This window comes from Osmerus mordax, chromosome 22 (assembly GCF_038355195.1).
Source record: "Osmerus mordax isolate fOsmMor3 chromosome 22, fOsmMor3.pri, whole genome shotgun sequence".
Taxonomy (NCBI): domain Eukaryota; kingdom Metazoa; phylum Chordata; class Actinopteri; order Osmeriformes; family Osmeridae; genus Osmerus; species Osmerus mordax.
In genome coordinates, this window is record NC_090071.1 from 10,073,196 (window position 1) to 10,098,658 (window position 25,463).

General features: G+C 46.6%; 2 protein-coding genes across 3 annotated transcripts in view; both read right to left on the reverse strand.

Moving 5' to 3' along the window:
• LOC136966349 (vang-like protein 1) overlaps nucleotides 1-17,990 on the reverse strand; it is a 32,504-nt gene extending 14,514 nt beyond the window's left edge. For both annotated transcript variants that reach the window (XM_067260843.1, XM_067260842.1), the window contains exons 1-3: nucleotides 17,897-17,990; nucleotides 10,973-11,244; nucleotides 4,835-4,964 (exon numbers count right to left, since the gene is read on the reverse strand). In XM_067260843.1, coding sequence (XP_067116944.1) covers nucleotides 4,835-4,964; nucleotides 10,973-11,043 — 201 coding nt within the window. In that variant the 5' untranslated portion in view covers nucleotides 11,044-11,244; nucleotides 17,897-17,990. The remainder of the gene's footprint in view (nucleotides 1-4,834; nucleotides 4,965-10,972; nucleotides 11,245-17,896) is intronic.
• Nucleotides 17,991-24,716: 6,726 nt separating this feature from the next.
• On the reverse strand, nucleotides 24,717-25,097 carry nhlh2 (nescient helix loop helix 2). Its single transcript, XM_067260888.1, has one exon. It carries the CDS (start codon nucleotides 25,083-25,085, stop codon nucleotides 24,717-24,719), a length of 369 nt encoding a protein of 122 aa, XP_067116989.1. The 5' UTR covers nucleotides 25,086-25,097.
• Between the last annotated feature and the right edge of the window lie 366 nt (nucleotides 25,098-25,463).

Here is a 25,463-nt window from a genome sequence, read left to right on the forward strand (position 1 = left end):
TTGCTAGTTTTGCAAACCGCATGCAAAATGTGCTTTCCTGAGGCGGCCATTTTGTAAAACAGACAAACACACAACTCTCACAGAACGCACCTGCCTTCCACATCACTTGTCGAACGCACTGCACCTGCGCTGTAGAATTGAACGCAAACACACGCACGCTAGTCTGCAAACAACTTAACTCTTCCGTCAACAAACACACATGCACAAACATTAAAACCAGTCACCCAAACTCCAACTGCCCCCCTACTCAACACGAATAGCTAACATATATACATTTGCAGCTGGCTCTACGTTCATTCTGCTCGTTAACCAGTCAGTCAATGACCTGGCCAACAAAACGAATCAGCAAGCCAACCAGCCAGCTGTTGTGTCTTCCAGTCAGTAAGTCCACCAGTCAGTCAGTCAGTCAGTCAGACAGCCAGTGAGCAGCTTACCTGGCCAGGTTTAGGGCAGGGTCCTGGGCTGGTCTCAGGAGGAGAGGTCGAGTCCTCCTCCGTAACCAGGACTACTTCCTTAAACTCCTCCATCAACTCACCCACCGCCAAAACCTCCTCCACTCCCTTCACTCCATCCACTCCCTCCATCGCTAAACTGGACTCGGGAGTTGAAACAGTAGAATCTCGGGAAGCTAGGTTGAGGCACGCCTTCCTCCAGACGGGACAGGCAGCATATCCAGGGAGAGTCCAGCTACAGAGAGTGGCACGGGAGAGCTGACCTCCCTGCCTCCGTCGTCACTGCTGCCCCACTCTCCTCCGCGGCTCTTAATATAGAAACGATCTCCCGTCATGCCTTGGGAGGGATTGTATGGGTTTGTGTGTTCTGCCTTATAATGCAAGGAGCTTTGGAAAGCAGAGAGAGACATCACAAGGGATGTCCTAACAGTGGCGATGATGGGAGGGGGGAGGGGGAGAAAAGAGAAGGAAGGGAAGGATCGTGGGGGGGTGGGGGGGTGGACTGGGTCCATTAAACAAACATCTGTGCCCCCCAGAGAGAGTGAGGGCAAACAAAATAATAAACCAATTAGGTACAAAGAAGGGTGCCTGCCCTTCCACCCAGCCCCCCCCCCTCCCCTAAACTCGCCCTCTATTCTTCTACCCCGGGGCAGCTCCTGATTCTCTCTCTCTTTCTCCACTCATCCCTGCCCCTGCTCCACTCTCCGTTCATTGCTTCTGACCCAGTGAGCAGTGCAGTGTGGGTAGAGGACAGGGGAGAGGAGACTGGAGGAGAGGAGACTGAAGGAAGGATGGAGTAGAGAAACAGGAAGGAGATGGAGGAGAGGAGACTGGAGGACAGAGGAGGGGGAGGAAGGATAGAGGAGGAAGGCGAGGAGACTGGAAGAAGGATGGAGGAGAGAACTCAGGATGAATAGAGAAGGAAAAGCAAGGAGCTGGGTCGCAGGATAAAAAACAGGATATGATCCCAAACCCAACAGATTCATTCATAATGTTTTGGACGTTCCTTCCTAAATACCATCCCCACAGCATTCATAAGGCTCCAATGATCCCACAAGGACTCACTAAAACACCGAGCACATTTCCCAAAGGACGCACAGGAGTGGAAACCAGAGTCATCCTTCCAGCTCACAGACAGCTCCATAGCCTTCAGCCTTGTGACCCCCCCCCCCCCCCCCCCCATCTCCTCCCAGCATGACGGCATTACTGGGAAACTTCCACCGAGGGTGGGTTGGTGAAATCTCCCCCCCTCCCCCCCCCCACACACACACACCTCCACTCACCATAGGGTACAGGTCCCAAACATGAACGCAAGAGCTATGCCGCATCATGGTGGACATCGCAGCCCGTCTTAATAGTCCCTGGTCCACCACCCAAACGACACCTCCGCTGTGCCCTGCTGCCTTCCACAGAATGCTGCTACCGTGCCTAGCTAGCTGCTGCCGTACCTAGCAAGCTGCCACTGACTAGCCCAGCATCTGAGAACACAGGCGGTTGAGTTTAATTGGGTAGAACTGAGCTGGAGGAAATGGGGGTGGGGGGGAAGGGGGGAGAGGAGAGGAAGAGGTGCGTGTTGCGGGGCTGGGGATTAAGAGGTTTTTGTAGCATTGTATCTGATTTGTGATTGGATAAGCCCCAAGGGTACCTAATGATCATAGAGGGGGGGGGGGGCGTCCGCTAGCCTTTGACCACAGATATGGCCAAAATGACCGACTGGCAGAGGTTTAGTCAGGTCGTCGGTCCCCTGACACCTCACACAGACGGCACATGATCTCTGCACAGGCGCACACATGCACCCGGGAGCACAAGCGCACAGTGCTGTGTAATGTGCCCTCAATAGCACAATTAGCGAACATGACACAGAAATGAGCATATGACTAGGTGCGTGTGTCGCACAAACAAAGACGTGAAACTCATGCAAAATTGTACACACACACGGGCACACACACACGGTTGTATTGTTTAGCGCCGAGGCTTCTGGTTTCATTGACATCCGCGTGAACTATAAATATAGACAGATCCACTTTCTCTTTCAAACAGCCGACTGTGTTCAAAGGGGAGGGTGCTAATTCCTAAAGAATGTGGTTGGGATTATGTATATCAAATTCCCTCCTGTGTGCCACTTCACACAATGATGTAGTACAGCCCCGTAGTGCATTCGTTAGCTCCCTGAGCTAAACAACTTTGTAGCCACTGAACTCCACCCCCAGTTAATCAGCTAGCGAGGCTAACACAACACAGTCCCCCCCCCAGCAGTGGCACCAGACAGATACGAGTGTAGTTCTCTCTCTCGTTAAGAGAGCTGCTGTGAGAGTGTGCTGAGAGGCCCAGAGGTTTGGCCAGCCTCCCTGCGATGCTAGCTGCTCCATAACTAGAATCTCAGTTCAAACACATCCAGTCCCCCGGAGGCCTCGCGCACACACACGGGAGCGCAGGCTTGAGGACATCGATGAAGAAACAGCAGATTAAAACCGACGCCCTCCTGACACGGCAAGTTAAATACTACAAACACACATGGACACACGCACGCACACACACACACACAAGATCTAGAGCAAACACACATCGCTGGTTGTGGCTGTGCTGAGAAGACACAGCTTGCTGAAGACTGGCACCCCTCGTGTACACCAGCATGTGTGTGTGTGTGTTTACATGCCTGTGCTTGTGTGTCCCGCTCACGCTCTCCCTACCCCTCTTCAACAGCCCTGATGACTACAACAACTAAAGCCAAACACAAGGTTGTCCGCACTACCTCAGGCAGCATTATGAATAAGACATAAATACCAGAATACTAAAGACGACTGCAGTATGATAAATCCTGTAATATACTTTGCACACAGACACACAGACACACACACACACACACACACACACGTAAAGTAGGGAACACAGAATGTCAAACACACACATGCTGCTCTCAGGTCTTGAGCTCTGAGGGGGCGAGCCAAATAGGTCAGTGAGCTGTACGCGCGCATGTGAGTGCGCTTGTGGTTGTGTGTCTCCGAAGCAGTGCTATCGCAGACCTCTCTCCCTCTCTGCCTCTCTCCCTCTCTGCCTCTCTCCCTCTCTCCCTCTCTGCCTCTCTGCCTCTCTGCCTCCCTCCATCCGTCTGTCACTTTGAATCGACAATTGTATTCAGTCGTCCAGCTCTCCAAACAGTGTCAGCTCAGCACTCAGCTCCATCAGCCTTAGAGAAAGGCCCCCATTTAGCACGAGGGACAATGAACACTGATCAGCTCCAGGATCAATCCCATGAAACCAAGAGCACTCTGTTTAATCAGAGAGCTTCAAAGAGGGCTGAGAAGTCTTCATCTGTTCAAGAACTGTTCATGCGCTAATGTTTACAAACCACACTGTCGATAAAAAAACCTGCCAGTACCCTAACCCTAACCAGATGTGGATTGCGGTAGATGACAGTCATCTCCCTGCTCTCACTCTGATGGGTCCTTGATGCTGTGTGATTCAGAGCCACTCAGACAGTCAAACAATAGAAGACTTGTAGCACAAAGAGCAGGGCCAGACAGGCTGCAGTGTGGTGTTGACTGAATGTATCCTTTCTGGAAACCACAGAGGGGCTTCTGAGATATTTATAATATATATATATATATATATATTTTGTTTATTTTTATTTATATATACATCTTTACACAAGACAGGATTGACATATGTCAACTATGATGGTATTTGGCTGATTTTGCAGTGGAGAATGGTCAGGGACTGTTTATGGCTGAGTGGTTGTGGTGTGGTTGTAGTGTGGTTGTGTTGTGGTTGTAGTGTAGAGTGGTTGTAGAGTAGTTGTGGTGTGGATGTAGTGTGGTTGTGTTGTGGTTGTTGTCTAGAGTGGTTGTAGAGTAGTTGTGTTGTGGTTGTAGTGTTGTGGTTGTAGTGTAGAGTGGTTGTAGAGTAGTTGTGGTGTGGTTGTAGGTTGGTATGGTTGTAGTGTGGTGTGGTTGTTGAGTAGAGTGGTTGTAGAGTAGAGTGGTTGTAGAGTGGTTTTAGAGTAGAGTGGTTGTAGAGTCGTTGTGGTGTGGTTGTAGTGTGGTGTGGTTGTAGTGTGGTGTGGTTGTAGTGTGGTGTGGTTGTAGTGTAGAGTGGTTTTAGTGTGGTGTGGTTGTAGTGTGGTGTGGTTGTAGTGTGGTGTGGTTGTAGTGTGGTGAAGTTGTGGTGTGGTTGTAGTGTGGTGTGGTTGTAGTGTGGTTGTAGTGTAGAGTGGTTGTAGTGTGGTGAGGTTGTGGTGTGGTGTGGTTGTAGTGTGGTGAAGTTGTCGTGTGGTTGTAGTGTGGTGAGGTTGTAGTGTGGTGAGGTTGTAGTGTGGTGAGGTTGTTGTGTGGTGAGGTTGTAGTGTGGTGAAGTTGTAGTGTGGTTGTGTCCTCTGGGCCTACCTGCACCTCTTCTCCTCGTACAGATGAATCTCCCAGCAGCGGCTCTGCAGGCGGAGCGTTGATGGTAACAGACTTCTCGGAGCGGCTGCCGTCCTTACTGCGAGACTTGTGGCGATCCCGGCTGCGCTCGCTGTAAAACAACGTCAAACAAGGCGTGTGAGGCGAGGGGTACAGGGTTGCCATGGCTACCGGTAGACAGGCTCCGTAGTGATAATGGCAACAGAAAAGCACCGTGTTCAGGTCGGGTTCTCTTTTTCCTTCGTCTTTCCCACTCCCTCCCTGCTACAGAGTCAGCAGCAACGGGGGTTATGATCCATCATTCATTGCGCGCTTAATCCCACGGCTTTCACTTTTATTTCTTTCTTTCCTCCTTTTCTCACAGGGAACGTCTGGCGTGGCTTAGCCGACTGAAAACAAACAACACAAAGACGCAGGCACGTGCGCACACCCAGTACGTACACATGCACACACGTGCGTACACACGCAGCCAGCTGCTGTTTTAGCCAGATTTTTTTTTAATGTGGCTATGTGGTCCTGGTCATCCAGCTCTGAAGGTGGCAGCATCATGTCTTTGTTTCATTCCCCGGGGACTCTGGACCGAGACACTACAAAGCCCCTGTGAACTCTCCTCTCCTCCTCCTCCACCCACCCACCCACCCACCCACTCAACCCCCATCCACCCCCCCCCCCCCCACTCTCCAATCTCCCCCACATATGAGGTCCATTAGCAGGGGTGAGCCCTGGGGTGACCCCTCTCTCACTCTCAGATCCCTAATCCTGTGTAGGAGTGGTGAGGGTCTCCGTGCACGCCAACAGATGCTCAGACGCACACGCACCACACACACACACACCACATGGCACTGCGCCCAGTCTCCAGTTCCATTACCAGCCTGTGACTCTGAGAGGAGGCTCCACATCCCACGGCCGGCTCTAATCTCCCACCGTCCTCAGCCCCCTCGGATGTGCTGCACAGCCCAGATACAACACCACTCAGGGCCAGCATGGGAGAGGGCACACATTAGAGAGGAGGCAGGCAGACAGCTCTGGTAAGGGCCGTAAGATTTAATATAGATAATAGACCGTGAAGAGGCTCCGGAGACTACATAAAGAAGGGAACCGCATCATATGAATATGAAGGCGCAGGTGAACGGGGTAAAATTAACCGTCTCAGTGAGATAGCAGAACAAACTCCCAGGAATATATAACACTGCCCTCCTCCTAACCCTGTTCTAGGAAATTCCCTGCTGCTATCTGCCTTTCAACCAAAACGCCAGTATGATAATACAGTTGCCTCTGAGCATAGCTCATAATTGTTATCATGTCTTTATGCGAGGAGCGTAGAGGAACATAATGAGTGTAACTAATTGGATTTCAGCTAAATCCGGCACCCTCTCTTGTATATGTTGCCCCTAGGGCAGCATATACAAGCCCCACAGGGCTGGGCTGTCTCTCTGGGATGTTGGGCTAGCTCTATGGGATGTTGGGCCAGGTCTGTGGTTGTTGAGCTAGTTCTCTGGAATGTTGGGCTAGCTCTCTGGGATGTTGGGATAGCTCTCTGGGATGTTGGGCTAGCTCTATGGGATGTTGGGCTAGCTCTCTGGGATGTTGGGCTAGTTCTCTGGAATGTTGGGCTAGCTCTCTGGAATGTTGGGCTGGCTCTTTGGGATGTTGGGCTAGCTCTTTGGGATGTTGGGCTAGCTCTCTGGGATGTTGGGCTAGCTCTCTGGGTTGAGGGCTGGTTCTCTGCTGAGCTACACAGTAGAGAGAGACAAAGACGAGAGGACTGCTGAGGGATGCTCTAAATCTAATCCTGTTTATCCATCTTAATACACAGTATTGTAACATTGGATTAGGGGGGGTTTCAATGCTGTTCTGTAGGAACGTGTCAGTTTACACTGCAGTCCTGTAGTGGTCCTGGAGAACGCAAAAGTACTGTGCTATAAAGTATGCACACCAGGATATCCTGGTTTTGAAGCTAACCAAGGGAATGATTGTGATTGGCTGTGATTGACGTCCTCTATGGCATTTAGGTGTTGTGATAAGAGGGTGTTCACCACTTCATTTCCTGTCCCTATTCTTGTATTTCCCTTTCAGCCAGGGACAGTTTCCTACTGAAAATGGTGCGAGGGGGGTGGGGGAGAGGGGCGACGCCAAAAACATGTAATGCTGAAAACAAACTATAATCAGGTTCAAGGAATACAAGCCACGGGCAACAAAATAATCTTAAATTTCGAACTCAAGAGTGAAAACTGCTATTGATTTTTCAGTCTTCTTTAAGGATTACGGGAGACTCTTAAAACTGACGAGAGTAGTGACTCAGACTCTCTGATAAATCTGATCCATCTGGAGGGAACCAGGGAGGGCGGGGGAGATAGTGAGCCTTAAATAAATGATGGATTCCCTTATTACTGTGGCTACAATTATTCTAGCCAGCGTGTACATCATTTAGATACTGACAGTTATTAGGAGCATTGATTGAGGGAAAGTGTCAGAGATCATGGCTGGAATCATTAGCTAGCTGAATGTGGATGAGGACGGTATGAGCACTGGATGAGGAGTAATGGATGAGGATCGTATGGGGGTCTGGGTTCAGGATGAAAGAGATTGTGTGTGAGATGGTGTGTCTGTGTGTCTGTCTGAATAAGTAAGCACTCGCGAGCATGTCATTACTAACATGTTAAGTGGGTAAGTAGGTAACATGTTAAATGGGCATTTGAGCAGCATCTAGACTGAGACTGTCAGCAAGTGAGCATTTATCATCGCCCAAAAAGTGTCAGGAGTTTGTATCTCTGCCACCTACACCCCACCCCCCCACCCTGGTCTGGAATCACCAACATTCAGACGGCTCATTGGTATTCTGGCGCAGCGCCACCGCAATGATTGATTAATGGTGTTTGACTTGCAGCGTGGCTTCCAAAGCAGGTACGGGTTCTAGAGTGTGAAGGGGGGGGGGGGGCAACCTGGCAAGCTGGGGCAACACTGAAACAGAGCTGCAGGGAAACGATTTTAACCGCGACACCCGCAGCGAAGTCTGCTCCTGATAGCCCTTCTCATATTGACAGACAGCGGGGGAAGCTGGGCGCCAAAATACGACTCCGCCAAAATGTTGCGGGACTAATTCGCTCCCCGTCCACATGGCTGGCAGGCCACCCTGCACACCTGTGTGAACCAGGCCTGCCATCATCGTGACGCTCAGAGAGGCAGGGCTGCAGCCCAGCACAACCAGCTCACTGAGGGAGCCCAGGAGCCAAGTACATAACCACACGTTCAGTCCTGCCACTCCAGTCTCCTCTGTCACTGCAGAGAAGGAGAGAGAGAGACAGAGAGAGAGAGAGAGAGAGAGAGAGAGAGAGAGAGAGAGACAGAGAGGCAGGGAGAGAGAGAGAGAGGGAGAAAGAGGGAAAGGGAGAGAGGGAGCGAGAGAAGGAGACAGACAAGGAGAGGTAGACAGAGAGAGAGACAGCCAAACGGTCCAGTGAGAGTGAGGGGACAGATCCTGAGAGGAGAAGCTGGAACACTAACTCAAAAGTCACTTTCCAATTCCATGCTGCTGTTTTGCCACTTAGCTTCCTCTCAAGACTCCAGTCATAATACGTTTAGAGTTCACAGTTAACAGCTTTATTGGGCTCGCCATGATATTTATTATTTCCCCTTAAAACCTTAAACTGCTTATGGGAAAGAGACAAAAAGCAAAATTGCTGGTCTCCTTTTCGCAAGCTCAAGTGTACGTAACACGCACAGAATTGACACAACATGAGGTTTATTTAGCCGGGGCACGGCATGCTGGAACATTTCCACCTCTTGTCAAAGCCTAGCCTAGCCTTCAGTGTTGACACAAGTTGATCCTGAGGGGCCCAGCAGCAGTGTGATAAGCAGTCCTGTGGCCTGGTTGGTTGCTAGGATTAGCCCCACTCTGACTACACCACTGTCAGGTGACGGGGAACAAATGACATATCCTGTAGCCGTGTTTCCTCGGCTGCTGAGCCAGGCAGGAGAACCAATCAGATCTGTTTGTGCCTCTACTACTGTAGCACTCTCCATTAAATGAGATGCATGAACGCTGCTAATGAATATTCTAAGTCATTATGCGGCAATACTATGTCAACTCCGAAAGACATCAGCTACATTTAGAAAGTTCTAGAATTTGGTGTCAGTTTGGAGAACCAAAATCTTCAAGCAAGTCATTCAAGTTTGGCATAAGACACTTTTATAACTAATTCATTTCCCCATTGCTAATACAGTCGCGCCTGCATTTAATTGGAAACCTACCAATCAAAGGAACCCAATTTTCCACATGAGTGAAAGCTAATGTGAGACTCGCTATTCAACAATCACTGGAGTACTCCAAACTGGCTGGGACGAGGAGGAAATGAGTCAATCTCTGGAGACGAGAAATGAGTTATACTTCCAAAAACTTAAAACATCACGCCACAAAGCAGCCGCATTAACCAAGTGCATTATCTTCGTGTAGCAAGTAGCATGTGCTGCATTATGGGAAAAGGGGAGTACAAAAGCCTAGTGCATAGTGCTGCGATAGCGTAGCACAGTGTGGCTTCCTTGGTACAGCGTATCAGGTGGTGAAGACCTATGGGAGCAGACGGCAGCACGCTGAGACGTGCGTTAGGGATGGTACGGTAGTTACAGCGGGGGTGGGCAACATGAGTCATGCACGAGAATCTCCAAAAGCCTCGGACGACTCCACCGCCCATCCAAGCGAATGCCAATTTCATTTATTTCCTTTTATCAATGAATGTTAAGGATGGAAACAGATCAACACAAACACACGTATGTGGGTGTGCATCCTATTATGTAGTGCCTGTGTTTGTGTGTGTGTTTGTTACAGACTACTGGATCCATCCCTGGCACAAATGTAATTAGACAATGGCAATCCAAAGCCGCTTCACGCATGGCACCCTTTGGAGTAAAAGGATTACCTTCCAACAAGGACGGCGAGGGCTTTGAAAGCCAACAATTTCACTTTTGTCTATCAAATTAGGAGGCCAGCCGGTGGCCCTGGCAACGGCATATCGGCACAGGAGAGGAGAAGCTGAAAGGAGGTTGGCACAGACGCCCCTCCACTGCCACTCCAATTTCCTGTCACTCACTCCGAACCCAGACGCACAGGAAAACAGGGGGAGGTGGTGGTGGGAAGAGCCCCTCCCCTCTCTCTCCCTCTCTGTAATTCACCCCCCGGGGTGAGCCCACTTTCCCCTCATAGCCGCCAACTACAAGGGCAAATTCCTACCCTGGAGAATGTGAGGGTGGAACTAGTGATATGCCAGAGGGGGGGAGGGGTGGGGCGGGGAGAGGGGTTTGGGAAGGCAGAGAAGGGATATGGGGAGGAGGTCAAGTGGAGATGAACGAGGGAGGGCAGCTGCCGTGTTTTCAACACGCCCGGGGGGGGGGCCTGGGAGTCAGAGAGGGCGTGGGGTGTGAGAGCGGGAGGGTGGAGATAGCAAAAGAGAGGGAGATGGACAACCAAACGTAGAGTAGCAGACAGCCAGAGAGGGAGAGAGACCGAACGTGGGAATACAAGCCGGTGAGAAAGGGAGATTGATTGAGGAGAAGGAGGGGTGGCTGTGGAGGCCTCGCTAGTTTTACTACACAGCAATGAGGGAACGATCCCACCGCAGCAACAGGTGCCAGATAGAGAAGGGAGGGAGAGAGATACAGAGGGAGAGAGGTACAGAGAGAAACACACACACACACAGAGAAAGCAGTCCAAAGACATGGAGCAAGCGAGAGAGAGAAAGAGAAAAAAAGAGAAAACCAGCGAGACAGAGAGCGGGAGGGGGGGGGGGGGTCTGGTTGGAATAGGAGCTGCCCTCCCCTGGCCCTCCACGTATCCGCTGAGCCATCAGCAGTCAGCGGGGCCTGTTCAGCACCTGTCCCCCTGGCCTTCCTCAGAACTGTCAGCTCCAGCTAGCCCACTAATGACAGACAAATAGGCCCTGCCAGCCCCGGGGGCCAGACACGCAGGGGTGGACAGGGAGCCAGCGAAGCAGGCAGGGCCCGCGGAGGGAGAGAGGGGGAGGGTGGAGTGATACAGGGAAGAGAAACTGAGACAGAACGAGAGAAAGAGGCCAGAGGGGTTGACAGAAGAAAAAAAAAAAGATAGACAAAAAAGACTACCCTCACCCGTGCCTGTGGGATCCCCGGGAGCGCCCCGAGTAGTACGAATACCCCGAGTAGGTGGACTCTGTGTCCATGGCAACGAGGTCCTGCCTCGGCGATTGGCCGAAGGCCGCGCAGAGGTTGCTGGTTTTGGCCGCAGGCAGACGCAGGGGGGTCTTGTGGGCGGTCTTGTCGGGCGGGAGGTGGAGCTCGCTCAGGAGATTGGCGGAGGCCGCAAGCTGGCGGGGGTCAATCTTGAACGCAGCCCTGGGAGATCCCGGCTAGGAAACATCAATCTGAGAGAGAGAGAGACACAGAGAGAGAGAGAGAGAGAGAGAGAGAGAGAGAGAGAGAGAGAGAGAGAGAGAGAGAGAGAGAGAGAGAGAGAAAATAAATATAAAGAGAGAGAGAGAGAGAAAATAAATATAAAGAGAGAGAGAGAGAGAGAGAGAGAGAGAGAGAGAGAGAGAGAGAGAGAGAGAGAGAGAGAGAGAGAGAGAGAGAGAGAGAGAGAGAGATCAGAGACCGGCTTGAAGGGCATAATGTTACAAACGAATATTTTAAGCCTTTAACAACAAGAATGTTTTTACTTTGGAACTGGCACCTAATTCTTCCAACCAACATGAATGTGAAGGAATGCTTCATTAACTTCTTTTCTTTACTATTTGGCAGGCAGATGTGTTTTTAAGAGGTGTCTTCAATCTCTCATGGACAGGGCTTTCTTTAAATAGAGAAGGCCCTCTATTCCCTGTTCCCACTGAATTAACCACAGCAGAGCAGAAAGGTCAACACTTCTTCACAAGGTCCTATTTTGAACATTCAGCGTGTAACTGCTACTAATTACAGCTACTGTATACATCAATGATTTGGACTATGGCAAAGGCAGCAGAGTTAGAATGCTGTTCCCAGTCCTCTTGGTGTAATGTTTCAAATACAATAAAATGCAGGGTAGAAACCCTGGCTTCCTCCTAATACCGACAGACACACTCAAGCGCGCGCATACACACACACACGCACACATCCACACACACACAACCTCCCTCCAGTGTTATCAATAGGAGCCATCTCCAGGGGAATCTGGCAGTCGCCCGTGTAGAGCTGCCTCTCCCAGCACAGCATTCCTCCCTTGTGACCTCACACAGCCGACACACACACACACACAACCACACTCCAGGTAAACTACTCAGTCGCAGCATTGTCACACTTTGGCCCAAACCAGTGCTGGGACTCACTCCACGACGAGATGACCTAGTCTCTGTGCGTCGTCCTGGAAAGACCCAGAGGTAGATCTCTCTCATGGCTGAGGATGAGATACTGAAAGCTAGGTTTTGCAGGAGTCCATTTTGTAGCAGTATCGTGGCTCTCGGTCTCTAATCTAGGCACATTCTTTCCCATGAGGATCAATCTCCCCACAAAAAAAATGCTCAGATGCAACTCGAGCATCAAGTGGATTGGAATATCAAAGGCTTAAAGGCCCCTACTAATTCCATACATACCTCCCAACCCAGCAGACTTTACAATCTGGATTTATAGACTAGATGGGAGAGATAAACATCATTTACGGGGTGCACTTGGTTTTGTTTGGCTGCAGAAGCGAGGGGAGATGGTAAACAGTCCTTAAATGGCAAAAGATGAAAGGGGAAGGGGGGGGAGAAGAGAGAGGGAAAGAGTACGGGTGGATTCTCCACATGGGCGAGTGCAATCCGAGAGTAAAGGAAGAGAACCATTTAGACGTGAGGGAGAGCCAAGATCGATGCGCATGCACACACAGGTAAGGTGAATGTGCCTTAGAAAGACATGCATGTGTAGACAAGACCTCTAAAAATGACTTGAAAATGAAGTCAATGGCAAACCCAACCGAAACGCCAACAGTCACAAATGCACAGAAACGCTCATTGATTTGAGAGAGTAGTCTGAGCAGGCCTGGATACCCCCTGAACACGGAGTGAAAAAGGTGATTTCCAGGATTCCGAGCACACACACAATCACGCACTTGAAAGCAGCCTCTCCTTGACAGGAACTCCCATGACCTCATGCAGCGGGGGGGGGGGGGGACGGGGGGGGGACGGACGTATCCCAGATCAGCCCTGACATAAACCAGAGGCCTCGAATCCCCCCCCCCCTCTCTTCCTCCCCTCTCCTCTTCCTCCCTTCCTCCTGTCTGTCTTCTGCATGGTTTGAATTTGTAAATACGTCAGCTCCATTGAAGCCATTGATGTCTGAAATGCCTCCAACAAGCGTACTTGTGCAAGCGGAAGTAAAACATACCGATGAAGAGGTGCAGCCATGACGGGGAAGTGGTGGGTAGTGGAGCGGGCTCCAGCGCTCCCCTGTAGGGCATCCTTCTGTTCTCCTTTCACAACCAGTTTTCTATTGCCACTTCACTCCCCCCAAAAAAGAGCTACTCATGCAGAGTGCTGTGTTTACATAGAAAGGAAAACGCATTCAAAGCGGCCACTCGGAACATGACGCACACGTGTGGACCGTGACCCAGATTGCGTGTGCGCGGTGGGAGGTGGGTTGCTATAAATGGCAATTCCAATTCAGTCAAAGGACTTCCTAAAAGTCTTGTGAAATCGTTTACAACGCATTTACGGTCTGAATCACCCAAGTACTACTCTAAACGATGACGATCCGGTTTTCAGTCTGCTAAATCACCAGCTGCAGAGGAGGGACTAAATACCTAATGTTATGTACCTAATGTGATGAGTCAGAAAGCAAAGACAGTATGACGGTGTCTGTGAAAATCCTGCCAGACATGACTTTGCACATCAACCAAGACAGGTGAGAGAGGTCTGGCTGGCAGGTTGAGCTCACAGGCTTGATGTTTGACCAGCATGGTTCGGACTCGGCGGTTGGGGTACAGCAATGACATCTCACTGACATTTTCATCTCCAGCCATAAGCCTCTTAGAAGAGAGGGATGAAGAGATGAAACAAGGGATTAATAGGGTCAAATAGAAGTGGTAAGGGTCGGGAAATGGGTTCAAAGAGAGTGCAGCGGCGGGGAAGGAGGAGGATGTTGTGGGGGCCTGATGGTGACCACCACACGACGACTCATCAGAATCAACCAGGAGACAAAACTCCACGTAGTGTGTGAGCTAAAAACTGGTACTACAACAGAACAGATCCTGCCCTGTAAGACCCCTAGCACCCTAGGAGGTGACGGGATCCCGCATGTCATCAGCACACCACACCCCGACAATTACCCTGTGCTTATTGACTCTCCTCCTTCCAGAAGCTTCGATGTTTTCCTCGTCTCAGTCGTTGTGTAAACGTCCTTTTATCCACTGCTCGCCACACCCAGGGGGGGCTGGCCCAAACAGCTGTTGCGTGGGCTATATGTCTGGGGCGTCACTCACAGTCCTTGAAATGTAATAGGTCAGATTAGATGGTAAGTGTCTGGGATGAATCATGTGGTCCCAGTGCAACGAGGAAGCGTATTCAAGCAGTCTTAAAGTATCTGAAAGTACTGTAGGCAACTTGGATATGCTGGAGGGTGGAAAATCAAGCACGTACACACACACACACACACGTGTTAAACAAAAACATATATTACACACACACACACATTATACACACAGGTGCATAATCTGTCAGTCACACTTGACAAGCTACGGCAAACGTAAACACCCGCAAGCAAACACAGGAAATGAAAACAAACATCTTACCAAACAAGCGTGAAACGCTGTGAGAAAAACGAATCGTGGGACAGACAGCTTTTCGGCCGCATAGCATATCCATCATACTTCCAAAACAAAGCCACACCACAAAGCCTGACGATTCCATGAACCAGATGAGGCAGTTCGTTCTTTCACATCCAGATTTAGCTGAATATCTATTCTAGATAACCCCAACCCATGATTTAGCCTATCAGTTTGTACACATAGATTGGCCAGCCAATCCCAGATTAAAACTCCATCAGACGCCTGAACCGTCTAATCGGACTCTGTGTTTGATTATCCTTACTTCTCGCTGCCTCTTGCGATGACTCCTCTCACTTGGAATAAAACTGCATTTATCCAGTCAAAAAGAACCAATTTACCCCTTGACACAGTCAAAGCGTTTGTAGGGTGTTCCGAGACAAATATTAAAGAACAAAACGGTCTCCGTCCACAATCATTTTTTGCAATGTGTACATCTAGGAGCAGGATGTGCAGATGGGATCAAACTATCCCCTGATGGAGACCCTCCCACCACATGGACAAAGGCCCTATTAAAAGCCCATCACCATTAGCAGCCTGTCATGAACCTTGAATCTTCATTAACCTTCATCCTGAAGAGCCAGTATTGCTTTAGCCCACTGTCTGTGAAACATGCATGAACATTATGTGCATAACACCCTCCCCCAATCCACACCCCACCATCACCCGGGCGCACACGCACACACAGACAAGACAACTAGAGGCAAACAGAACATGTGAGAAACGAATTAATTCAGCGAGATGTAACAACATGATGGATGTTTGACACGTAAGGAGGGATGGCTGAGGGGGTAGAAAGCGAGTGTGAAGAGCCGGCCACATGGTCACCACCAGATACCGTCCTTGAACAAAACGAGCCCATTAAGTCCCATGGAATTCTATCAACATTGTCACCCCCTTTCTCTTAGCTACCCATTAGCGTCAGAGAGATAGGGGGGGGAGGGGGGAGGGGAGAGAGAGATGGACATGCAGACGGAGAAAGACAGACAGAGACTGTTGGCAGTCCGTCTGAGACAGCCCATCATGCTGTAGGAACACGAGGAACGTGGACATCAAGCTCCTGTCAGGAGCTGATGACACTAGTATCATGGGTGCAACAAACCCCATGTGTAGGAGCACTCAGGCTTCCAAACAATGCGGATTAGTGGATTTAGAGCCCAGCTAATGTTGTTAAAAGTATATCCTCTCATCATCAGCATACATACAGCATCCTGTCCCACATCACCCAAGATTACTGCAGAGGATCATTATGATTTTTGAGCATGGAGTTTGTGAGCGTTTCCAACATGCGTTGCTGGTACCAGTAAAAAGGGACTGTTTAAGTACCGCTTCCCCTCGTGCCATTGAATGTTGTTCCATGCCTCTCATAACCACGATAGAACAAGTCTTTCCCAGACACATTTTAGAGAAGCTTCTCATGTTATGACACACGTGCACGCTGAGTCTGAAGAGCTTTGGGTATAGCTATCATTTCATCCTCTTTAAAATATTCCTTTTCGCAGTAGTGTAAGATGTGTAGACACACAAACCAGAACCAGTTACCGGAAGGGAGGATGAGGGACTGGGATGTCTGTGATTGGGGTGGGAGGGGGGGTGGGTGGGTGGGTGTCAAATCCCACTAGGAAACAACCTATAATCACACACATCCCCCTGACATCTGACTGAGTGTACACATAAAAGACTTATGATAATGTGAGCCTGCATTATTCATGAGCAGTAGTAGAACGGCGTTTTCACTGCTGAGTGCATTCTCTTCAGCAGACAAGTCAGGCATGTTTTACAACAAAAAGGCGTTCGATTGTTCAGCGTTTCCTATAAGCACTAACACCCATCCTGGCTCTGAAAGGAAGAGTTAGATGGGTAGTCTGCCACTGTGTACACTTGTAGGCTACCAGTCTTAATACAGTCAGCGGTTTTAATATGATTGGCATGGCCTGTGCAACTGTGTCTGCGTTTGACAAGTGTAATATATTTACAAGTTAGTTCATATGTCATCGCTGGATGTGATTACAAAGGGTTTTCAGGTGCAAAATATAATTGAATCCCAACACTACAAAATGTTTTACAAAATGCGTTCCTATTCCCAAGTTTTATTTGATGTAGTAGTTGCTGCCTCCACAACTACACCATAGGCTACTGAAAGCGCAATAATATTTAAAAAGATATAGCAGGGTGTTTCCAACTCAAAAGTACCCTCATTTGATCTAGGTTTTGTTAAACTGACAGAAGGCTGTTCAGACATCTGACAATATGTGTCATTCCCCTGACCGCGAGAATAGTATTGGATGTTTGAAAAATTAGGCTGTTTATTTCTGACATGTAAGCAAGGCCTGTATACATATACATGTTTCACAAACACGCGCTTACACACTCGTTTCATTCTGAGTGGACGTTGGACAAATCGGACACCATGCAGATATGCGAAGCTACAGCTGTTCTGCCTGCCCAACAATTCGTCGTTATACCTGTGGTCCAATCATGGCGGACCTAGACAGGAAAGTCCCCGGTTCCTACCATGGCCTCACGAACCATTCACAGTTGGTTACATGTCACAGCTGTTTGTTTTCTTCCTTCCGAGACTATATTGCCACTCTGAAGGAAAATAGACACAGAGCGGTATCTAAATAGGTAACTGCATCGCCTGTGTGTAGATGCAGGGTAGCCCGTAGGTGTAGCTTCAACACAATTCAGTGAACCGTGAGCAACAAAATCGTCATGGGATACAGTTTCAAAGTGAGCAATTATGTCGGTGTCTTTGCAAGCAATGACAACATTATCTGTAATGATGTCAATATAATTGTTAGACTACTGTTTCTATTTAGAAAGACTAGAAAACTTGCGACACTGTCAGAATGAAAGGGTTAATTCACACCCAACGCTGACATGAGTTGAATGCGTTCAATCCAATTGAATTGAAAGCAGTCTGTAATATTGTAGACTCGACAAGCCCAGCCACTTTCTAAACGCATTTCGCAAAAAAGCAAGGGCGTGTTCGCAAGTTACTTACCGGTTTCGGTCCAAATGTCGACATACAATACACTGGTATTTCAATTTCAGACAAAAGACTGAAAACAGACTGGTTGTCTACTGTAACCTAAGTTAAAGCAGGAACAAGACGACTGAACTCACATTTTAAGAGGCTGACTAGTCTAGCATTCACAGAATAAAACGAATGGCAACTCTTGCCAAGATAGCCTGGTTGACGTGGTTATCTTTCCCTCGCACCACGGAACATTCAAACTCACCTTTACGGCAAAGATACCATTCCGTGGTATCGAGATTTCTTAAAAAATGTCAATGAAATACTTCGCCCTGGAGCGCACGGTACAGGAGGGAGCAGCCAGCCAGGGTAACCATGTAAATTACCCTGGTCACACAATTTTTACAGGGGGCAGCATTTCAACGGGATTATAGCATATTGAAACAGTTTGTAGTGCGAACACGGTGCGCTAGGGGGAATAGCGTTATTTGGCACAAAACTGTAAAATCGGTGCATTTTAATATGAATGTATTTATCATAATCAGCCTACTGGTTTACCTCCATTCACTTCCGTAGAACTATTCTTTATCCAAAGTCACTTTCAGGGAACACAATGAAGAGCGAAAGGCAACATAGGTTTGGTGGAACGAAACACATGTCTGACATGTTGTATAGCTATAGCTTTGGAAACCAGGTGGAGTAAAGGGACCATGATATTCTTTAAAAATGTAGGCAAAATCCTAAAGTAGGCTACACTAATGCCTATCTTAGTAATGATTATATAGCCTAATTAACTCTATTGACGCCTATATCTATATTAAAGCACTACATTAGTCAAAGTAGCTTGTATTACGAAGTGGGATCCGCCAAATTGTTAAAGTAGCATTCAGATGAGAGGCACAACAGATAGTGATGAGTGAAACGTTCCATCGGCGGGTTCCACTGGACCATACAGAGATCAAGCACGTTGTTTGGATCCAGTCAGTGATAGACAACAATGGGATCACTGAGGCTCGTGAAGTGGAATGTAAATAAGAGTATTTTCTCTCTCTCTCTCTCTGCAGGGCCTCTTGTGTCACTCAAGAGCATTGTGGTCTGCCATAAACGAAATATTCTGTGAATGAACGTATTGATTTACTGAACCAGATGAGGATGATTCTGACATAAGGGTGATTCTGTGTAATATGCCTACAGGACTATCCTTGCCTCACTCCTCCAACCTTAGACCCTCCCTGCCACACACACAACGCCAAGAACACAATAGGGGTCATGACCAGGGCACGACCCCTGATCCCCTTTCCTCACACCTCTCTGAGGGCTAAACAAACAAGGTGTATTATGAAGGGTGGGATATCTGAAATGGACAAAACCTCAATGGCTCACTTTCTTGTTATTACTGATTGTTCAAAGTAATGTAACAGAAGTAAAAAAAAATCATGAAAGACATGAAATGATGCAAACTACAATAACGTTGTGATAATCTCACTCTGCAGGAGTCCTCAAATTCTTCCTATTTTAAGGTTAGTGCGCCCCGCTCTGGACTCATAAGAGTATTGCATTTAGTAGTTGCTGTCAGTTGTAAAGAATAATGACCCATCCTGCTGACAACTTCCGCCTGGCAACTTGGATTTCTATTAATTATGATAGGGAAAGCATTGGGTTATGGTGAAATGATACTAAAATGAATACAAAGGCAAACAACAACAACGACAATAGGGACAAATTATAAATGTATTATTTATGATCATGAATGTTATGTGACATAGAAGTAACCTACTTTACAAACCCAAAATATATATAATTATGTTTTCAATTGAAATCTTATAACTTTGTGGAGCAGCCAAGGCCTTTGTTCAATAGATATTCGACCGACTCTTGACAAAAGAGATCCCTCTGTGCGTGAATAAATCATTCAAAGTCAAAGCAGTAAATCTGATTACACAGTTGTGTGTTTAGGCAAGACACGCGTCACGCGCTCTCATTTACTAGGCACGCGCGCCGTGTGAGTTGCAGCACGCACTGTCAGCTTTTACGTTTATTCAACGCGGTAAGCGTGCAGATGGTCTCTATTGAGCCTGCAAGGTGGGACCCTGAGATCATTAAATTTAGTGTCCGGAAGATGGATGGATCCCTCCCTAAAGACATAGAGTTTATGAGTTTAGGGATTTTGGTAAAAATTGGGATGAAAAATTAAAGCATTTTACATGAAGACGAAGTGAAAGGAAATACAGTTTATGAGACCACACACAGATACACAAATGGGAGGGGGACAGATAGAGAAATTCTTCATACTACCATATGGGGCTTGGATTCTGAAGAGCAACATTTTCTATTAGGCCTATCCAAATGAGATTCTCTCTGCTGTGGACTATTACATTTAGTGTGTGACAAATTATTTCTATTTGGTTGGTTTGAAGTCAGGTGGCTTGTGGCCATAGAATTATGACAAATTTGACAGTTTGTGTGTTTTATTATCAGGCAAATGCTGTGGGCTTAAAATCAACTATACTAAAAACCACAAAGCATTTGTTGCAATAGCTAATTCATTATATTGATGAGTGAGCACTGTCAATTAAATATATTATACTTTTAATTATCTACCATAATTGTAGATTCAATAATGAAAATTGTCTTTGTAAATCATAACCCCAAATGGTCCACAACAGATCATCATCGTCTGAAAGGGCCTTTGTGGCTCACCATACACACAATCTAGGGACTTCCTTCAGATTGAAAGGCAACAAAGGCAATACAATTTGATTTGAAAGATCTTAACCAAATAGAAACACAATGAATATCGCATCTTAACTTGCCAGATTGGGCTGCATTGGCTAATGCATGCACACACACCTTGTGACGTGCCCACTGTACAGATGGTCGGTGCGTGAGCCTGAATGAGTGAGGGACTATCCACTGCTGCTGACGCATTGTGAGGGGCTACGTCGCCTTCAATACCAGAGTTAATGAGAACAGACTGACTCTCTTTTCTCCCCCCCTACCCTGCCATCTCTCCATTCTTTTCTTCCCTCCCTTTCGCTCTCCTCCTCTGCCCATTTCCATCTGTTTGGAGACAAAGGGCCACGAGCCAGCTCCAGCCCAGGGACCCTGCTGGTGAAGTGGGCAGGGATAATACGTCCCATCCCAAGGGCCGCATTTCAACACATGGACCTGCCTTTGTACTGCTGGAGCTGCTTGCTGCTTGCTGTTTGCTGCTACTGCACACGCACCCTTCACATCACACTCTCACACACACACACACACACATGGGTAAGTCTCTGATGGAGGTGGAAGGCGGGGAAAAGGAATAGGAGTGGAGAAAGGGGGGTTGAACATTGAACATTGTCAAAATACCCAGAGAGGTAAAAGGAAAGGGTGAAAAAGTGGAGCGGTGCACAAAACCCCAAATGCTGTTCCTCGCACAATGAACATATGGCTGCTTGTTGTCATCGTTTTTTCTCTCCTCCTGTCCCAATTTACACAAAGCTATCCAACCCCTTGGAATTAAACGAACGTGTGTGTTGTCCTACTTCAGGCTTTGAGGAGTTTACCTGAAAGATGGAGGGGAGAAGAAGCCCAAATGTTGGTAATTGTGACTGTAATCCCGGCCCGTCTGTACACCTCCTGACATATGGTCACTTGTAGACCTCAGCTATTACATAATCCACAGCGATGGGGAGGGGAAGAGAGGCAATATGGCTCTTTCACATACACGAACACATATGCACTGGTCACACTGGCAGTCTGTTCACTGCCCACAGCAGTTTGGTCTTCGGCTGTCAGTTTCTCCCTGTTAAGAGTCTGTAAAGAATAAATTGAAGAGGGTTGATGCTGTTGGAACCTTTTGGGATTGGAATACCACATGGTCTTTCTACAGCAGCTCATGCAAATACAGATGGACTTCATGCTCACTAGATATGAGAACACCGTGGCCCAATCTTGTCAGCCACGGTATGATTGGGCTGCAGGTTTAGATTCTGGAGTGAAAACAATTGGCAAGGAACAGTGAGGGAAATGTATTGCGGGGCAAGATACATCCATGCTAAAATAGTCAAATAAAATTTACATAATAATCATGTTGAGACAAATATATTTGGCTTTCAGAAGGCTAATAAAAACAGTAAACAGTACAACAACTGTTTTTAATGTGTTTCTTTGGTAAACAGCTTCAACGAGTGGTACTCCAGCACATATTGAATTAGTAACTTCAATGATGACAGGATTGCACTCGAGGTAAAGCGGGGGAGAAGGAAAATGAAAGAAGAGGGGCAGGATGATTGAAAGGCTGTGTGGACATTTTAAGGTCATCTTTCTGATCTGGAGAGTGTGCCGGCAAGATGTGGAGACCTTGGACAGGACTAAAACATCCCCTTCTCTCTTCCACAGATGAAAAGATTTAAAGCAAGACCTTGCTTGTTGTGGTGACCACCTGAGGATGACGATGTTGGGTAAAGGAATAGATCGGTTCCCAGCACACAAAATAATTAGTACTTCAAGTATTGTTTTTAACAGTGTCCAGGATTTCCCCAGCTTTTATACCGGTTCTAGAAGCTTTGCCATGAGAGAGGTCCCTGGCTCATTACAATGCCTCATATCTTCTGTAAATTAAACTGGTCCGGGCAGTGCACATCAATGCTTGGTCATAGATTTCCAATATTTCAACATCAATCATTATTTAAGGAGTAGATTTACGGCAAATAGAGAGAGCATGTGGTTATATGGTCATACGATTTGGATGAATAAGTATGCTACCATGCACATTAAAAACAATGTCACTGATTAATGTGAAAGGCTGATAAAGAGATGATATTAAGCCTGACAGGCGGATGGGATGCCAGGTAAAGTACTGTAGGACTGGTTCTTTCCTCATTTCAGCAAAGATTCCTGGCAGTATAAATTGTTGTTGACATGTATGTATTTTGTGCACATACATCTAACTATTCTAATTTGTGTTCTACATTAATTGAATACTCAATTTATTAATACAGTTTAGCGTCTATCTTTAATCTATCTTTGTACCTGAACCCATGGCCTATATCTGGCACCAATATATGAATATAAAGATGGTGACTTTGCTACCATTTGGCAATATTACATGGCTGGGCCTGCACACTCATAAATTTCCATCGCCCTCTCTCTCTCTCTCTCTCTCTCTCTCTCTCTCTCTCTCTCTCTCTCTCTCTCTCTCTCTCTCTCTCTCATTCTTTCCCACGGGAGGTGCCAGACGGCCAGTAATTTGGTTGTCTTGGCTCGTCTGGAGTAACACCTGCCCCCTCTCTGGGGAGAGCGCCTTTCAGCCAGGAGCGAGGAGGAGCAGCAAACACATGCACAGGGAAAAAATCACACATATACACTTTTTCCCTGACCAGTGCCTCTGTGTGTGTATGCGTGTGAATGCATCATCAGTCAGTGTTACCTGACGTCATACTTACATTTTACTGCCGTAAAACGCCATCTATAATTCTAATGATACGCACAGTTAGTCTAGGCAGACATTTTGCAAGTCAGCAAGCGCAGTTACTAGTGCACCTTTCATTACATATAACGAACATTACATATAGCGATATTTTCAGATAGGCCTATAAACTCCAAATTATTCTGACTGAAAACAGAATTGGAACAGAAATGGAATCAAACGCGAATAATGCCACAAACAATAATTTACAATGAACAACCATTCAGATTTTCAAGAAAAAAAACGAATTTGTCTTCATTTTTGTTTTTCAATTTTAATTAAAAAAACACCGGAAAATATGAAAAATGCGTTCATTATAAACCAGCTGTCACAATAACTCTACTACAAAATATCTGCATAAAGCAACAAGTACACAACCCTGAAGAGACAAAAAATCTTTGGATAGAGGATATGTTTTTCTTCGCTATAAAAGTACTTATTGTATTTTCAAATACAAAACAGAGACAAATACATAAATAAATGAACAACTAGCTTTAGGTAGACTAAATCAAAACATTTAAAAAAACATATCTGACTATTTTGAAATGATTTTTGGTCACAGCAAAGGAAGTTTGCTTCAGAATTGTAAATTGATCGCCTTTCACCATGGAGGCATTATCTGTCATTCTCTGTCAATCAAATTATATTTTGGCTAATGTCTAATTTAATATCTTAGAATCATTCGCATTTGAAATTGAGTGTGAAATATTTTACAATTTCGGTCATCTTTTTGTTTACTGTTTTGTGGGCCTGCTGCAACTTCCCTTTGTAACACGCAGGGAACTTAATGTTTAATGGGTTTAACCCCATATGAAGTGCTCATCGTCGCCATTGATAGACAATATAAGTGACATGAAATTTAACATACTAAATAAACAGAGTAAAAATAAATAGGCTAACAGAAAGTGCCATTTTAAGAGCAACACAATCACTTTCGAAGTTAAACGTCACAGCCTAAAATATATATGCATACAATAATACAAACAATGGACATTTTTACAAAATACGTTTGCCTATTATGAACATAAAATAAATTAGATAAGCTTCGTTATTAACACATTTAAATAAATAATTCAATAGACAATTAAAAGAATGATTAAAGTCACAATTTCATGTGTCATAAGTGGCACTTCTGCATTGAATATTTTTTTCCTTTAGGAAACATCATCTAAACTATTTCTATAGAGCAGCTATCATTTTGTTTACATCCTTTTCTCTCGTTCATCTGGGTACCCACAGTCACTTCATAACGAAAAAAAAGCCTAATTTCCCCAAAACAATGGGGGGTGACATTTTATCAAATTATCCATTGGCCTACAACTGAGTGCTATTTTTCGGGTTGGTGGACACTAAACATGTATGCTTATCGTGTGTTCTAAATATGTCCCATGTGTCAAATTATTGCATCATATAGGCTAACTCAAACGACTCAGCGCTTGTTGCATTGTCTGCTCGGTTGTCATGCGAATTCGAGAGTTGATGCTTTTCAGTGCCTCAGGAAAAAAAAACTGATCTCGCCAGATCAGATTTAGTCAGCATCATCTCGTTTTCCTTATGACAACTTCCATTTGTCTAAAATGTAACACTCATGTTTCGGTCTGGCACCAGATAACTTCTGCTTTTTAACTATAGGCTACACGTCTAAAACGTGATTTAGGTAAGAGATATAACATATTGCAAGTCTCAGAATCTCAATCTTGGACAACTTCTTATCAGGTGGCAGAGTCGGCAGCAATTTCCTCAGTTCAGCAAAGGCAACATTGAAAGCTTCCACGCGGATCCTCTCGCGCGTGGCGTGGGCCGAGCGGTACTTTGCTGTGGCGCGCCTTCTCCTCCTTTTCTCCTCCCTGCTGAGGGCCGGGGGGGCCAGCGACCTCGTCTTCCCCTCCCCCTCCATGGGCTCGTCGGACAGGCATCCAACCTTGATGTCATTCAGCACTGACTCTGGGTCGGACTGACCCCATGCGAGGTCCGAGTCAGTCTGGTCTGGACTCAGCATCATTTTCAGTCTGTTTTGTGATTTACCAGAGCCTATTCTATCCCAAATATCTGAAAGAAAGTAAAATAATAGATTATATACTTTCTTGAAGTGTTTCTTGTTCTTGTACGACAACAATGTTTAAAAACAAAAGTAAAGAAAGGTTTTTAAATTAGTTCAAAATTAAGGCGTTCACCATGTGCAAAAAAGGATGACGTGAAGTGAACCAATTAAAATGTTTCTCTTTCAGTTCAACATAATGTAATCATGCATTCAAAAGCCTAACAATTGTCTGCCTGCACTTTATTTTTTTACTTTGCACTTTTGTAATTTTCGAGTCATGTGTGCAGGCCTTTTATAAGTACATTTCTATCACACATATTATAAACTGCTAACGACAAT

Excerpts from the sequence above, each read along its gene's own strand:
- nhlh2 (XM_067260888.1), bottom strand. The coding sequence starts at position 25,085 with ATGATGCTGAGTCCAGACCAGACTGACTCGGACCTCGCATGGGGTCAG.